This window comes from Melopsittacus undulatus, chromosome 1, assembly GCF_012275295.1.
Source record: "Melopsittacus undulatus isolate bMelUnd1 chromosome 1, bMelUnd1.mat.Z, whole genome shotgun sequence".
Lineage (NCBI taxonomy): Eukaryota > Metazoa > Chordata > Aves > Psittaciformes > Psittaculidae > Melopsittacus > Melopsittacus undulatus.
The window spans coordinates 62,417,222-62,431,176 of NC_047527.1; the positions used below are offsets into that span (position 1 = coordinate 62,417,222).

The 13,955-nt window shown below is 41.7% G+C and overlaps 1 protein-coding gene across 1 annotated transcript in view; it reads right to left on the reverse strand.

Annotated features, from left to right (window-relative positions):
- Positions 1-146: 146 nt before the first annotated feature.
- TEX10 (testis expressed 10) overlaps positions 147-13,955 on the reverse strand; it is a 49,100-nt gene continuing 35,291 nt past the window's right edge. The window contains exons 12-16 of the mRNA XM_005153423.3: positions 13,580-13,713; positions 4,333-4,413; positions 2,721-2,902; positions 1,552-1,762; positions 147-380 (exon numbers count right to left, since the gene is read on the reverse strand). Of these exons, the coding sequence (XP_005153480.3) occupies positions 267-380; positions 1,552-1,762; positions 2,721-2,902; positions 4,333-4,413; positions 13,580-13,713 (722 nt within the window). The 3' untranslated portion in view covers positions 147-266. The remainder of the gene's footprint in view (positions 381-1,551; positions 1,763-2,720; positions 2,903-4,332; positions 4,414-13,579; positions 13,714-13,955) is intronic.

Genomic DNA, 13,955 nt, shown 5'->3' on the forward strand with positions numbered 1-13,955 from the left:
TTTTGAAGTAACAGATGAGTGAAGTCAACATAAGTCTGTTTTGCTGCAAGTGCTTAACTGTTGAGGGGACTGGATCTTCTTCCACTCCCCTCACTGTTGTCAGTGCATCAACTAAACCAGAAAAGAAAGGCAGCAGAGGGATGCAGTTCTCTGGAAAATTTTTATTCTGTTTCACTTACAAAAAAATGGACAAGCTTTGTTCCAACATCTCCCATTCAAAACTAAATAGAAGTAAATGCTTTACAATAAATGCAGTTCGACCTCTTTTAATACACGGTGTTGACAGGGCCGGGTCCCTGGGGATGAGAGGCAAGGTAGATGTTGAAACAGTAATGGAGGTCTGTCAGCCACTGCTCTTGAACCTCCCCACTCTTCAGGGTCTAGAAGGAAGGGGAAAGAAGGTAAAACTCCACATCACCACCAGCCCATGCAAAGCCTGGCTTTGTACAGTTAGTGTGGTACGCTGTGCAGGGTACAAGATGGCCTTGTTCACCCGCACACGGCCACCTTACTCTCATTTATACATTTCAACAGGGTATGTCTGGTAAAGCTGGAATTATGGAGTGTTACTACTCAGTTATGAAGTGTGTGAACTACACCAGCTGCCACTTCCTTACCTGTAATTACAGTGGCTTCCTTACTTCCAATCCTGCAATTTATACTCAACTGAAATGCAAATGAGCAGGTTCTACTACAGCAGGAGAGCTCAAACCCCCAGTCTGTAAGGGAAATGCTACCAGCAAACCAACGTAGCCCACAGCCCAGTCATTCACTCTCCTCAGCATTGTAAGTGGTTAAAAAAGCCCCACTGCCACCACACACAACCCACCTGCAGTGGGACATCACAAGAACATTTTCAGCACTAAAGGAAACCAACCCCCTCAATGTCTGGTGCAGACCTTGCACCTACTCTCTTACATCTGCTTTCACCATCACTGAGGTTACGTTTTCCTTTTAAAAGCTACTAATGAATACCCATGGTTCACTTATTGAAACCTGTGGGATGTACAAACTCTGCGCTCAAACTCACAAGAGCTTTGTGCTAAGGCAGTTTCAGATGTTTTTTCTGAAGAGAGAAACAACTGGAACTGTCCCCAAACCAGCAGGATGCAGACACAGAACAGATGCACTGGGGTTTGCAATATTTAAAAGGGAATGTATTTTGCACTATATATATTTGAGGGAGTTTGTCAGATTTAATAGCATCTTTGTACACCTACATACCCCTGCTCCCATCATCAGAGAAGACTAGCTCCTCGTTTTGGGACAGCTCACCCTCAGATGGACCAGGCAGGTAAGCTACTGCCAGTCAGTTTGTTAGGAAGGTACCTGCTGTCCCAGGCCCTGGGCTGGGCACAAGCTAAACTTCATAACTGCCTTTGTGCATGAGCACAGGAGCTCAGACAGCCTTGTACACAGCCCAGGCTCCTAAGGCAAACAGAAGACAATCATGCAAGGTGTGTTCTGCTAAACATCTGTTTCAGCCTTTGCAAGGATTACTAAACACAAGCATCAGGTGTGTAGTCTCTGAGAAACAGTGAAGTTTCATACCATGATGTCCTTGATAATCTGTTGCACCAGGAATTCATTTGTGATCATATGGCTCCTGAGCTGACCATGCTGCATGAGTAAGCGAAGCAACTGAGCAACCACGGGCAGCTCTTCCCGACAGATCCTGCTCACTTGCAGGCTCTGCAGCATCAGCCTCAGCAGGCGCGGCAGAAGTGCTAACGCAGAAATACACGATCCCCACAGCATATCCCTGGCAGGGAGAGAGAACAAAGAGTTAAACCATTGAGGATGGGTATTCCTTTCAAGTGTGTCTCTGTGAGCTGCCTCACAGCTGTACAAGGGCGCTGCACTCAATTCAGTTGTGCCAACTGCCTTCAAGCAGAGGATCTGTACCAGGAAATGCTGAACTTCAAAACATCCCGAAATCATGTAGAGCGCTGAGGTAAACTGGAGGCCCTGCCCTGAAGCTACAAATGTTACTGAAGCTCTTACCCAGTGTAAGAGCTGGAAAGAGGGTTTTGTTTCGGGCTCTGTTCAGGTACACCTCAGTGCTTATTTAACACTCATGAGAAATCACACAACAGAATCAGGTGTGTGTGATCTGTAGGTCATTAAACACCATCGATGAAGGAGGACTCCAGCTTTAAAAACCAGCTCTTACATTTAAGTAAGCTTTGAACAACGTGGCTGTGTACGGAACAAGTTAGAGGAAAACCCTGAAGTTTGAACTGTTTAAAGACATTTCTGTTATACAGGTAAATAAACTTATTTACATCTGCTAACTGTGGCTTTGGGGTTTTTAAATCACATGGATTTGCGGTCTACAAAGTGATGCCTCAGAAGTTGTGTTAAAACTGAAATACACAGTCAGTTAAGAGTACAAGCTTACAAAGCCAAATCCTCTGCATGCTGCTTTTCAATGTACTAATGCAATTAAAGGCTAAAGCTAAAGATTAGAAAGATGGATGTTTATACCTTAAAGTCAAGGTGTCCTGATATCCACCTAGAACAACCTGAGGTGAAACCTCCTTTGATTGCTGTTTTAAGTAATTCCAGCTAACTTTGCAGCTTTATTCCTTAAAGTACTGTTTTGAAGCAAGCAAAAGAGAGATGGCAAAAACACCCTGGGGGGGTGGGAGGGGATGTCCTTTCATTTTAACCTCTGAATACTTGTGGGTATAAAGCAGAGATCACAAAAGCAGCGTTACCTTTTCTGTAAGTGTTCTGCATCCTCTTTGTCTAAAGTGAGTAGGAAGTACAGGAGACTGTAACAACAAGAGGCTAAGAACTTGTGCAGGGTTTCACTCAGGATGCAAGCTTGATCCAAGAGCTTATTTATGGCACACAGAACAGATCCAGCTGTGCTATCAGGTATTACAACCAATCCAACCTGTATTAAAACAAACAAAATAACCCTCAAGTTCATCACTTTATACACAAGGGGTTTTGCTGGTTAGGATGGAGCCAAGCTTTCCTGGAGATGGCTCAACCCCTGCATGCCAATGGAAGAAGTGAATGAATTCCTCACTATGCTTAGCTTGCACTCACACCTTTTTCTTTACCTCTTAACTATGTTTTTATGTCAACCCATGAGTTTTCTCACTTTTACTCTTCCAATTCTCTTCCCAATCCTGTTGGAGGGAGTAAGCAAGCAGCTGCATGGAGCTTAGTTGTTGGCTGGGGTTAAACCACAACAGTATGATCAATTATAAGAGACAGAAGATAAAGAACAATGGTGGGTTCAAACTTTCAAATACTTCAAATATAAGAGTAGGTATTTCAATGCCACAAGTGCAGATCACTGTCCCAAGCTGACCCTGCACCAGCCAGCTGCAGGAGTAGGAAGATGGCATTCCTGTGTGACAGAACATGGACTGCAATTGTCACCGAGAGCATGCTGAATACTACAGGACACTCAAACACTAAATCAAATAAAGATGCTCCTGACAAACCACACACAGGAAATTATGACAGTGAGTAGATGGATGTCTGCATACAAAGAAGCATCCTGAAGATCGAATCCACCAACACTGCTGGTGAAATGTGCCGGCCAGCAAGTCTAGAAAATGATGTGAACAAAGACATTTCAATTTATATAAATCAGGTATAGATGGGACTGCTCAAGTTCCCACAGAGGATGTTGCACTGTAAAGGTGTCACCATCCAGTTAGAGTCCTTGGGCAGCAATCTCACCAACTGTAAAAAGCCACTTAACTGTTTGCTCTCGGAACAATGTAGCAGAACACATAAGCCGAGCTGTAGGCTGTGATTTAAGCCCACACTCGCCCTCAAAAAACCTGACTGCAGCTAAAGGTAAGCCCCTCTCCATGGAAGCTTTGCTCTAGCAGTTTTTCAGGAGGGCTCCGTACAGGGAGCTGCAGACACCCATTAGCTCCAGAACCATCCTGGCAGCAGGTCAGACAGGTCCCCCCCCTCAGCAGGCAGCATCACAGGTAACTGCAAATTCTGTTACACAGCTCTGGCCTTGCCATCCCCACCCTCAGTGTTCAGAATCAGGAGAAGACAGACTATGAAACTCATCCAAGCTGCTATAGTTGCTCTTTCGAAAAGCAAAGACTTACATTTAAGGCTGACCTGGCTTGAAAACGAGCTGAACTATTCTCAGATCGGAGCAAAAGGAATTCATCTAAGTTTGGATACTGACAGTTACAAGATACCCTTTAAAACTCTGCTAATCTTGTCAAAAAGTTTTGCAAATGCTGAAATTATACACAAAGTATATGGAATAAGTGTATCTGGGGAGAGACCACTACAACATTTATCACATGAAAGTGACAGAAAAGACAAAATGGTACTTACCAGATATTTACAGATGCCAGTCTGGAGAATGTCAAAACACTGACTCTGTGAAGGTATGGTGGACAAGCTGTGACAGATCATCTGTTTTAATAAAACAAAGTTATATTTAAGCACTCTAAATGCAACCAGCAATCATTCACTGTGTTGTCATACTTTGCTGACAGACCTAAATACCTATGGGGACACACAGCAGCTTTGTCTCAAACTACTCTTATGCACTGTAAAGAATCAGTAACATTGCCAACATAAATTGTTCCGTGTTTAAGGAGATGACAGCTTACACCATTAGTTTGTTTGTTAGTGCCTTTCTTCATTTTACCTATGTGCTAGAAGGAGAAGGCCAAAAATATTCTATCCAGCTACAGCACCACATCAAGCCTCCACGTGCCTTTCCTTGGAGCTGAAGAACTGCAGAAAACACCTTCACAAGTAACTTTATCAAGCATGACAGAGAGGAATCACAGTGAACAGGACAGAAAAATAACATAACAAAGAAGAAAGTAGCAAAGATCCATTTCTGACTTATTTTCCTCTACACTGCCAAGAACATCACATTCAAAGCTGATACAAAATGTAAAACTACAGAGGGAGATCGTGTTTTATGAGCTGCCAAAACTGGTGCTTGTATAACCATCAGCCACTAGCAAACTGTAACAGGTGCCCCAGGGCACAATGGGAAGAGGGCTTTAAGAAGCAAAACAAAAACAACACCCAAGACTCAGATCTTCCTTTCTTGGTAAAAAAAATACCCTGGCCAGAATGGCAGGGCAGGAAAAGAGTTGTCCAGGACCCCCAAAACTGCTGCATGGCTCCTAGAAAGGACAGAGACACACGAGCTCTAGCAGCTCTGCTAGCAAGCTGTACTACACTCCTCAGCAGATGGCTTTCTCAATTCCTCTTTTCCTTCCCATCTCTCCCAATAATCTGCGAACCAGTCAGAGAGCCTGGATGACCTCCCTCTTTCACATTCCCTGTTTATCCCACCAGAGTGCCAGCTGAAGCCTCTGGAAAGCAACATGCACAGTGTGTGTGTTAGACCATGAGCAGTCATAGTGTCCTCCTAAGGAAGATGGAAGAATCAATACACAAGGAATACAACTTTCTACTTGTGCTTAATGGAACTGGAAAGAAAACAGCAAGAGCAAACATTTGAGGTAGGGAAGAATTTAAGATAATGGCAAATAATAAGCTTATTTTTGATACTGTATCTCTATTTAATAATGAAATAATATTACTGTAACTGTATACTCCCATCCTACATCTCGTAGTGCTGCTGTATGCTGCACTTTGAGTGCTATTCTTGGGAATACAAGAATACTGTCATACAGGTGTCAACAGAAAGAACTTCACCTGCTGAGGCTGCCACAACTGTATTTGAGAAGAGTTATTATCATCACTTACAACTGCAACAAAGAGGTGAAAACCACTGCAGGAGAACAGACATAACCAACCAGTGACAAAAAATAACGATGCTCACAGCTGGCTGGGAATCCAGATGAGGTGGAAATTAGGAAGGATGGACACAGAAGGGGAAAAGCAGGAGATATTTGTTGCTCATAAAACAGAGGTTAGGAAGTTTATAAACAGGGTATGCCATATGCTTGTGAGCACATGACACTAGGCACAGTATGCTAGAGATCCCTTCTGATTCAACACATACCCACAAGAGACCAACAAATTAAAGACACTGAAGGCAAACCCACCAGGCCCTCCCAGCAAACTAAGGTTTCATCATTAACAAAACCATCATTACTATTTCACCCTTAGGACTATGTCCTAGAACAGGCCTACCAGTCCACTGAGGTTCTCCTTGAAATGAGTAGTTGTAGGAGCATCTTATAACAGGTACAATTCACTGACACTCCGGCTCTCCCAGAACTGGCAAGGAAAAACAGGGATCGTACCACTGGAGAACAGCACACTTGCTTAGAAGGGCTGTGGTTAAGTGCAAGTTAATTTTTCAACCTTTCGGATCTTTCTGACCCGCAAAATAGCAGAACCATTGCCTACAACCAGTTCTATTTTCCTACAATTAAGTGGGAGTGGCAATCTTTTTCAATTCCATAAATTAAATCCTGCTTGAAATGGTTTTCATAACAAATGCCTGTTATAAAAAGTGAAACTGAAACGTTATTAGACATGGAAATGAAAAGCAAAGAAAATTTAATTATCACATGAAAATTAGTATTTTTCCTGACAATTCATTTTCCTGAGGCAAGGGTTTGCATGATGTTTAATTTCCATAATAAAATGTCACAGCTGATTCATTACTTTACATTTGATTAGCATTTATCACATTTTTGGTGCATTCGTAGATTAGTTTTGGACCAAAGCCAGAGTGTAGTTTTGTTTCAGAGTCTTCCTGAAGTGAATGGACAGAGAACAAGCACTGCTGATTGTAGGGGGTTTATACCTTTTGGAGACAAGTATAACAGGTTTGGTTCAGGTTTAGAGGGGTTGGGTCTTTGGGGTTGTTATCGCCTTAATTTTGTTGATGTCCACTTGAATGAATTCAGCCAAAGAAACGCATTCTCTTAAACACCAGGATTACCTATCAGTGTTATGCAGCAAATACTACAGGCTCTGGTATCCACTGTCAGTTATTCAAACCAAACCTTATTGATCAGACAAGCTCAACTACCCATCCTAGCACTGAGCCACACAGCTACAACAGCAGGTTCCCTACTAGGGCTGCAGGAAATCATTATTACACAGGTCTCCCTGCCTGCCGTACTGAAGACATACTTCAACAGCAGCCAGATAGAACGGGAATAAAACCCAAAAGGCTGTGAAGGCAGCCCAGGAGCATTCCCTGGGGCTTTCTGGAGATACTGAAACCATGGAGTATTTTAATCTAGTCTAGTTAAAAGCATTTTTACTGCTGAGAACCAACTTAACTGAATATTAATCCAGTCTGAAATAGGCTTTCCTCAGCTCCAACATACAACCAGAGGAATTCATCAGTTTTAAACTGCTTATCTGTAAGATGTTCTCAACTCCAAATGGTGGAGTTGGGGTGACCCGAGGAAGGAGAGCTCTCAGCCTGTGCTCTCGTGGCAACAGGAACACACACAAATGATGAACCAAGAGTAATGTTTTGCCATTATTTAACTGTTCTCACTTCCTGAATCACTCAACGCTTCCTTCCCGTAGCGTGACAGAATCTTGACTCAAAAAGCCTCAAGGGAAAGATTTTACCAGTAACTCTCCAGGGAAACCCTGCAAATGATTTCAAACTTCATCATGCTGCAAAGTACTCTTTTTCAGTGAAAAACACTCCCCTTGCTCTGAAGCCACACACAGGCATGAGGACAGAGCAAGCAGGAAAGAGAATGGATCAAGTATTTCAGCAAGCCACTCAGTGGAGTCCGACCAAAGTCAGCTCTGACTCCAAGAGAAGGGACTTTACTAAACAAGTAAGTTGGCACACACCAGACACTACACCCTAACTTTACATTTTTCAATTCACATTCACATCCACCTCAAACACAGGTAAGTGAAATGTAACAGCCTGTTCGCAGTCAATTCCAAAGCCCTTGTGAAATAAACGACTGTTTTGAGCAGGACTCTATCCAGTGTAACATGTTCCTGCAGAGCGTAGAAAACGAGAAGTTTTCAGGTGATGGGGCAGGCAATGAAGCTTGTTGTCTGAAGCTTGGCCAGCTTCCCCCAAGCACCCTCGCTTATCAGACACTACTCCCTTGACAGGTGCTGCTTCTCCTTCTGAAATAAATTGATTTGACAGGGCAATATTAACAGTGCCCTGAGTTGTTGAGAAAGCTGCGTACAAGAGATCTTTGTTCATCTGCCTTGGCGAAGCTCACAGGGGCGGATGTGAAAGGTATTCCTGATTCAGTGACTCCAGAAAAAAACCCAAGAAAACAACAACACAGAAAACCCCACATGAAACCCACACACAACAACAATAAACCAAAACAAAAATCTAGGTTAAGTAAAAAGGCAAGACAGAGGAACAGAGTCTGCAAATAACATTACAGAGGTTGGCAACAGGGGGCAAAAAAAACCATGAGTCTTACTTCACATTCAGGGCAGCAAGGCAGGAATACAGAAAGTTGATTAAGACTTACAAATGCTTAAGAACATATATTGTGTCCTGCATCGTGATGGAAGATGTATTTCTAAGTAATTAGAAGGATTACAAAACACACTAAATGCCCAGTTACTGGCTCAGAAACAGGGTAACTACAGCATGCAGACTTATCTTGCAATTGCTGAACTGTGTTTATTGCCTATCTGCAGACTCCTTGGCTGTAGCACACAGTCGGATGTTATACCTATACTGAAAGTCAACTAAATCAAGTGAAGTTACCTTTATTTGCTCCTGGACACATACAGGACTGGTAATCACCACTGCTCACCTCCTGTGCAACAATCTGATCGTGAGTTCCAGCAAGATTTGGTGCCGGTGGTAGAGAACCACGTGCTAGGGACAATCCCAGTGTCTAACTAAGCAATGGGCTTTTCTGGAAACATTATTCTTTTGTCTGCAAAATCTGAGATAATGCTCAACAGGAAATGTGCTATCAGGGAGCAACCAAAGCTGTACCTGAGAAACGGCAAAGGCCTGGTTCTCAGAGCCACCTTACAAAATTCAAAGAAAGGACACCATAAAATATCTTGGCTACCCAAGCAGCTTTTGTTTCATCCTCTGCAGCCATAAGAAGCCCTTCTTTCACAGCTCTGCAGCTTCCTTACAGCTATAAAATATCACCATCCACACAGGTGCCTCCTGATCAGGCCATGCACAGGACAGTGAAAGGAACATCTCATGTACAAGTCTCCAAACTCACCCACCTGCCTGTTCCCCAAACAAAAAGGCACAGAAACACAGAAACGTGAACACTTAGGAAGCTAGCTCTTGACCCACATAGCCTGTCTTTTTGAGCACATTTAGTCTAGCTATCACAAGCCAAAACCTGAATATACAGCATAATGTACAGTGATTGTGGAGATGTTAATTCACATCAGTTACACACAGTGACGTGAGCTCCCAGCTATGTCACAAGATATGTAAGATACACTGGAAGATCAGGTTAGGTTTCTTGGGAGTTTGCATCTTGCTGTTTAGGTTTTATTAGGTTGGTTGGGGTTTTCTTGGTTTGGGTCTGAGGTGGGTTTTTTGTGGGGTGGAGGTAGTGCCATTCACTTCTTTATTTTTTGTATCTTAAGAAAATGATGGAAGAGATCTTTGAAAGTGAGCCTCATTCATTTTAGGAGGCATTACATTATGTAATTTCTCTTCTGTTTCTTCAGAATTTGCATTGTTTTTCAAGAAAAAATACTTTCATTTCTAAACATAAAACTTGTATACAAGGTGGTTTTACAAAACACTAACAGGTTCATACAGAGGGTTTTAATCCTCCTTAAAGAGGTTAACAATTACAGCATAGCACTCACCTAGGAAAGAAACCATTTACCCTCAGGTGCTTTTTCTCCCCCTGGAAATCTCAATAAAGACAAGTTGAAATCTTACAGGAACTTCAACCCAAAATCTAAATTTTTAGAACTTAGTGGGTTTGTGGAAGTGTTAATCTCTGCCTGAAGTTAAGCCACAGCGCCGCAACACCACTTCTTCCTTCTCAAGGCAAACGTCTTTGAAAGACTGAATTTACATACACTCACTTGCTATCTTTATTGACGTGTTGTAATTTTTCATAGCACATCACTGCAGATACAGCCTTTCCAAGCCTATTTCACTTAGAAGACTTCTCAGGCTTTGACACAAATTAAGGCACTGCACGTATCCCAAGGTTTTAGAATTCAAGACTGCTTTTAAAAGCAGCTAACCTTCCCTAGTGTCTGCTCTTGTATCTTCAATTTCTGAGGAGTATTTTATTTCTTCAGGTCACCTATATGTTCAATATAACTCCAGAACCTTCACTTCGACCAGAACCTTCAAATTATCATTTGCCTTCCCCCTCCAAGTTGTTCAAGCATCACACACACTGAATATTACAACAGAAATTATCATGTATACATGGTTACCTTGTTAAACTGTTCATTCCTGTCGGCACTATTTCACTCGATACTAACCGAACAATTAAATTACAGGGGAGTGAACAATATTACCAACAAACACTATAGGCACAGTTAAAATGAGCGAAGGCTAAAGCCTCTTCCCTAAGGCTGCAACCATTTATTCTGGAGCCCCATTTATTTCAGCTGCTGGGGTGTGATTTTAAATAATTGGCTTTAATAAGGCAGAAGCATTTTAAGTAGAAGTTGCTCCAAAAAAGAAACCAGGCTTTCCACATTTAACACATCTTTTAGACAAAATATGAAGATTAACTTCTACAGCTATGCAAAACAGCATTTAAAGGGGCACTTAAGCATTGTTCTTAAGTACAAATCACCAGTATCTAAAAGCTTCCACAAAAAAACCTCAAACGTGGCTTCAGATTTCCACCGTACCCATTACCACTCTTCAGACAAAAAACAGAATTACAAGCAGTATCCACCTCAATACATTTTTTGTTATAAAGCACTTAATAGCATTAATAGCTATCAGAAAAGCATGTTTGGCCTTTTCAACAATTATGGTTAGCCACGTGCTACCATACCAAATGCCCTAGTTACACGAACACTCCTGAAGTCCAAGCTGCTACTTGAAAATGCCTCAAGTTACTCTTACCTTTACATAACTAGCTCTTTCTCCAGAGGCACAGAAGCTCTTTCTTCTCTGGCATGCATACATTATACAATAATATTCCCTCTTATGGTTCATTACAACAAGAAATACACACCACTCACTGCACAGTACAGCTAGCTAGCAACAGAAAGCTGGGACTGCCTTCCTCTGGGTTTGAAAACAAAGCCAAGCAGCAAGTAATAAAGCCACCAATATGACCTCCTAGAGTCATGGCTGCGACCCTTCTTCCCTTGCCCTTCTTCAGCACTGTGACCCCAGTGACTCCGGCCTCATAAAACTCTTGATAACCCAGTTCAGAGTGATGACCATGCAGGCTGGACAGCTGGCTGCTGCCAAGCAGGATGCAGAAACAGAGTTAGGAACTGCCTTGTGCTAATCTAGAAGGTTTTTCTTCCTTGTGCTTCTTTTCATAGTGCTTACAGGCAACGAGTATTTGCAATGTTATTCTTTTAGCAGAGAGCCAAAAACTAGCCAGTGGTTTAAACAGAACTGGTGGTGGAAGAGAAGAAAGAGGAAGATAGATGGAATAGTAAGAATCTGATCACTAGCCTCATTTATTCCTAGGAAACTAAGCTGTCAAATCCTAATTCCATCAGTTCCTTATTTATTTTCACCTACAAGAAAATATTTTTCCATTACAAGGAAACCCTGAATTACAACAACTCAATGAGAACTCTCATGAAAGAGCAGTTAAAGTAGAGGCCTGGGTGCTGCCTGCTCTGCAGCCAACAGAGGGCTGTTCTCTCACCACTAGGGATTTTTAATTACTACAAATATTTTGCTTAACATTATAGCATCACTATAAACTTCCTCATCCCGTACAGAAAAGCATGAAAGATTCAACATACAGAAGCTGCACCACTCAGATACACCAAAAGCATGACTAATTCAAGCTAGGTTTTACGATTTCCTGTAGCACTTCTTTATTTAAAAGAAAAAATTTTCAGCCACAGCTAAAAATAGCCTGATTTCAAAATTGTGACACACCTTGAACTTGCAAGTAAGTGGTTTCCAAACCTATCTCCCTCAAACTCAACACACATAGGTAGAGCCATCATATGACACTGTCTTTCAAGGCATCCTAGAAGACCCCGATCTGTTGGCAATTTTCTTCTCCTCAGAGGCTGCTGCTCTGAGTTTCAGGGGGTCTGTTCCTGTTCGTTTATTTTCTTGTGAGAGAAGAGGTGCTTGCAGAGCACCCAGCACAAACTACCTGCTCTATTACAAGTATTCCTGTGAAATTTCTGACTGCCTCCAGTACTGATCCCTACATCACTAGCAACTTGCCTCCAACTGGACTTTGCACCACTGAACCCTTTGGCCTGGCCATTCAGGCAGCTTTCAATCCACTTCCCTGTCTATTTATGTTTGTCAGCATGCTGACAAGGATGTTACGGGATACAGTGTCAAAAACCGTACCCAAGTCAAGATAAACTGCTCTCAAAAGCTAGTCACCTTGCTGCAGAAGGCTAACAGGTTGGTTGAGCACAATCTACCCTTGATAAATCCTTGCTGATTATTCCTGATCATATGCTAGGTACATCTGATACAGTTTCTAGTGAACTGGGTCATATCTCCAACTGTGAACATGCTTGTGAGGAGGAGCCTCCAATCTCCTTCTCAAGCTTAGAGATAAGGAGCAGTCCAAAACTTCCTTTTGTTAAGAGCATAAAAAATGAGATAGGCCTAGAAGGTCTCAACACTCTTCAGATCTTTGATATGTGGGATTATTGTTCCTATTCTCCCTTTCATTACTTAGTCTACAGAAAAGACTTCAGGCTCATACATAACTGCAGAAGGAATGCAATGCTTATAGGATGTCTAAATGATCTTTCATTACTAACCAGACATACCCAGCTTTTTGCTTAATGACTGCCATCCAGTTCTGCAAACCTGAGAGAGCACCTTGGGTCTTTCCCAAGAAAAGGTACTTTAAAAAAAGCAAGTTTTGGATTTCTGAAAATACTGACTCTCCTTGATGTCACCAAACCATTGGAAAGATTGTGGTAGGAGAAGTAAATCAAACTTGCAACCAGGAACCAAAGGCACAAACAAGCTATCTATAATCAAACTACTTTGCTGTCACTAACTGAATTCCCAGGGAAGTTTCTAATCCCAGTAAAATTTTATTAAATAAGCACCAGAAGTTATTTTAAATAATCACCAATGCCATTACTTCCAAGTTAAAATCTCACTTAATGCAAGTGCTTTTCAATTAACATTGGGATTTCTTCTCAAAAAACTCTTTACAGTTAGTAATTTTACACTTACTGTACTTTTAAAAGCCAAAACATATTGCTGCTCTTAATCTTATTAGCATTTCAGAATTTTCCACCAAGACTGCTACCCATTTTTCCATGAGGATTGTTTTGCATACGTCTGAACATTCCCCTTTCGAAGCAGCTTCCTTCAAATATTATCTGATGGCTGTAGAATAACGTTGGCTGTTTGACAGCTATTATATTTTTCATTCTGTTTTCAACTCAGCTCACAACAAGATTTAGGCATCTGTGGAAAAGGGATGGAGAGCACTCCCAGTTTGTATGCTGTCATTTAGAATTAGCGTTGATGTATTACCTCTGTCACAGCCCAGTGGTGTAAAAACTGGTCCAGATCAGTTAGGTAAAGACGGACAGGTGAAAGCTGTGACTGGCTAATGTGTGGTTTTCCTCTAATGCCCTGGAGACTAGTCAACTCCTCTCTTGAAAACCCTAGAGAAAAAGAAGCAGTACAAAAGTATCACAAAACAAGCCAAGCACTGTTCTACTTCAACAGCATCACTGACAAGCACTGTCTTTTAAATTATGTCTATACAACATTTTTTCATGAAGAAACTTTTGCTTGGTATTTTAAATTAGGTATATCAAAATACAAAGTCTGGCTTCTGAAAGCACACAAGTATTTGAACAAAATCAACGGAATACCCATTTAAACTATGTCATCTAAAACTTGT